Raw genomic sequence first — 1,281 nt, 5'->3', positions numbered from 1 at the left:
TTTTGTCGCTCGTTACTAAAATATTTTAAATGTTTTTAATTATATTTAATGAGAAAAATTATATAAAAAACAGACCAATTTTTTCTTCATCTTTAGTATAATTTTCACAGTATCCATCACTTAGACTTGAAATATTTTCAGTGTCTTCATCACTATTTTGTGGTAGAATTGATTCAATATCCTCCTCGGTACACAAACATTCAATTTCATTTGTTGGAATACCTATAGAGGCTAATCCTACTCTTGCTGGACATCCGAACATGGCTTCATACGGTGATCTACCAATACCTATATAGTAATAATAATACATAATATTATGTAAAAATTATAGGTATACAAACTACCATGTATAGAAAATAAAATTAAAACTTGATTATAGTATAAATAGGTTAAGTTAATTATTACCTGAATGGAAATCGCGATTTTTTTGAAATTGAATAAATTTCAAGCCATTTGGCCAATCCTTTGTATTATTTTGTGCCATCCAAGTAGCAAGCATATCTTCTACGTCTCTGTTTGCCCTTTCATGGAACCTTGACTTTGGCTATGCCGAGGTTTTCCGTGGACGATTTTAACGTCACTCCACATTGAATGTAATTCAGTTATTATTGAGTTCACAAATTCACGCCCATTATCCGAATGCAATATAACCGGAGCTCCAAATGTTGTGTAAATATTGAGTAGATTGTGAGAAATTTCTTCCGCGCGTTTGCTTGTCAAAGGTTTTAACACAACAAATTTTGTAAGGTGATCTTGATAGTTCATTATGAAACGGAAATTATTAATACACTGTGATTGCATGTCAATTAAATCGATCTGTGCTCGAGAGTTAAAAGCGTTATGTAAAATTGGTTTTGATACCAGTCCTCTTTTCGGATTTGATGATTTTTTTTGACAGTGTACGCAAAGACTTAAATACACCATTATTGTTTCATTTGTAATATTAGAATATTTCATTTTAAGCTCAGCGCTCATTCGATTTCTTCCACCATGACCAATTGCGGAATGAGTCGAATGAAGAATATCAAATAATTCATCGTTTGTCACATAGTACAGTACGGTATCATTAATTACAGGTTTGATGAGTTTATCTTTTCCATTGACAGTTAAAATATCGAATTTACGTACCATTCTATAATCTTTTATTGTCTTCTTCATACCAATTGTATTTAAAGCCAACTTTGATGATTTTAATTGCTCCAAACGACAGTCATATTCGGATGAACTTAAAAACGCTTTGTTGTCATCACGTTTTTGTGTAATTATAGAAGATAATATCAT

The 1,281-nt window shown here is 31.2% G+C and overlaps 1 protein-coding gene across 1 annotated transcript; it reads right to left on the bottom strand.

Annotated features, from left to right (window-relative positions):
- Window positions 1–504: 504 nt before the first annotated feature.
- Window positions 505–1,281, bottom strand: LOC100573346 (KRAB-A domain-containing protein 2-like). The gene has a single exon (XM_008191400.1). The coding sequence runs from the start codon at window positions 1,279–1,281 to the stop codon at window positions 505–507; it is 777 nt and encodes a 258-aa protein (XP_008189622.1).

This window comes from Acyrthosiphon pisum, unplaced genomic scaffold (assembly GCF_005508785.2).
Source record: "Acyrthosiphon pisum isolate AL4f unplaced genomic scaffold, pea_aphid_22Mar2018_4r6ur Scaffold_20960;HRSCAF=22641, whole genome shotgun sequence".
Lineage (NCBI taxonomy): Eukaryota > Metazoa > Arthropoda > Insecta > Hemiptera > Aphididae > Acyrthosiphon > Acyrthosiphon pisum.
This window is presented reverse-complemented; position numbering and strand designations above follow the sequence as displayed.

Excerpts from the sequence above, each read along its gene's own strand:
- LOC100573346 (XM_008191400.1), bottom strand. The coding sequence starts at position 1,281 with ATGATATTATCTTCTATAATTACACAAAAACGTGATGACAACAAAGCG.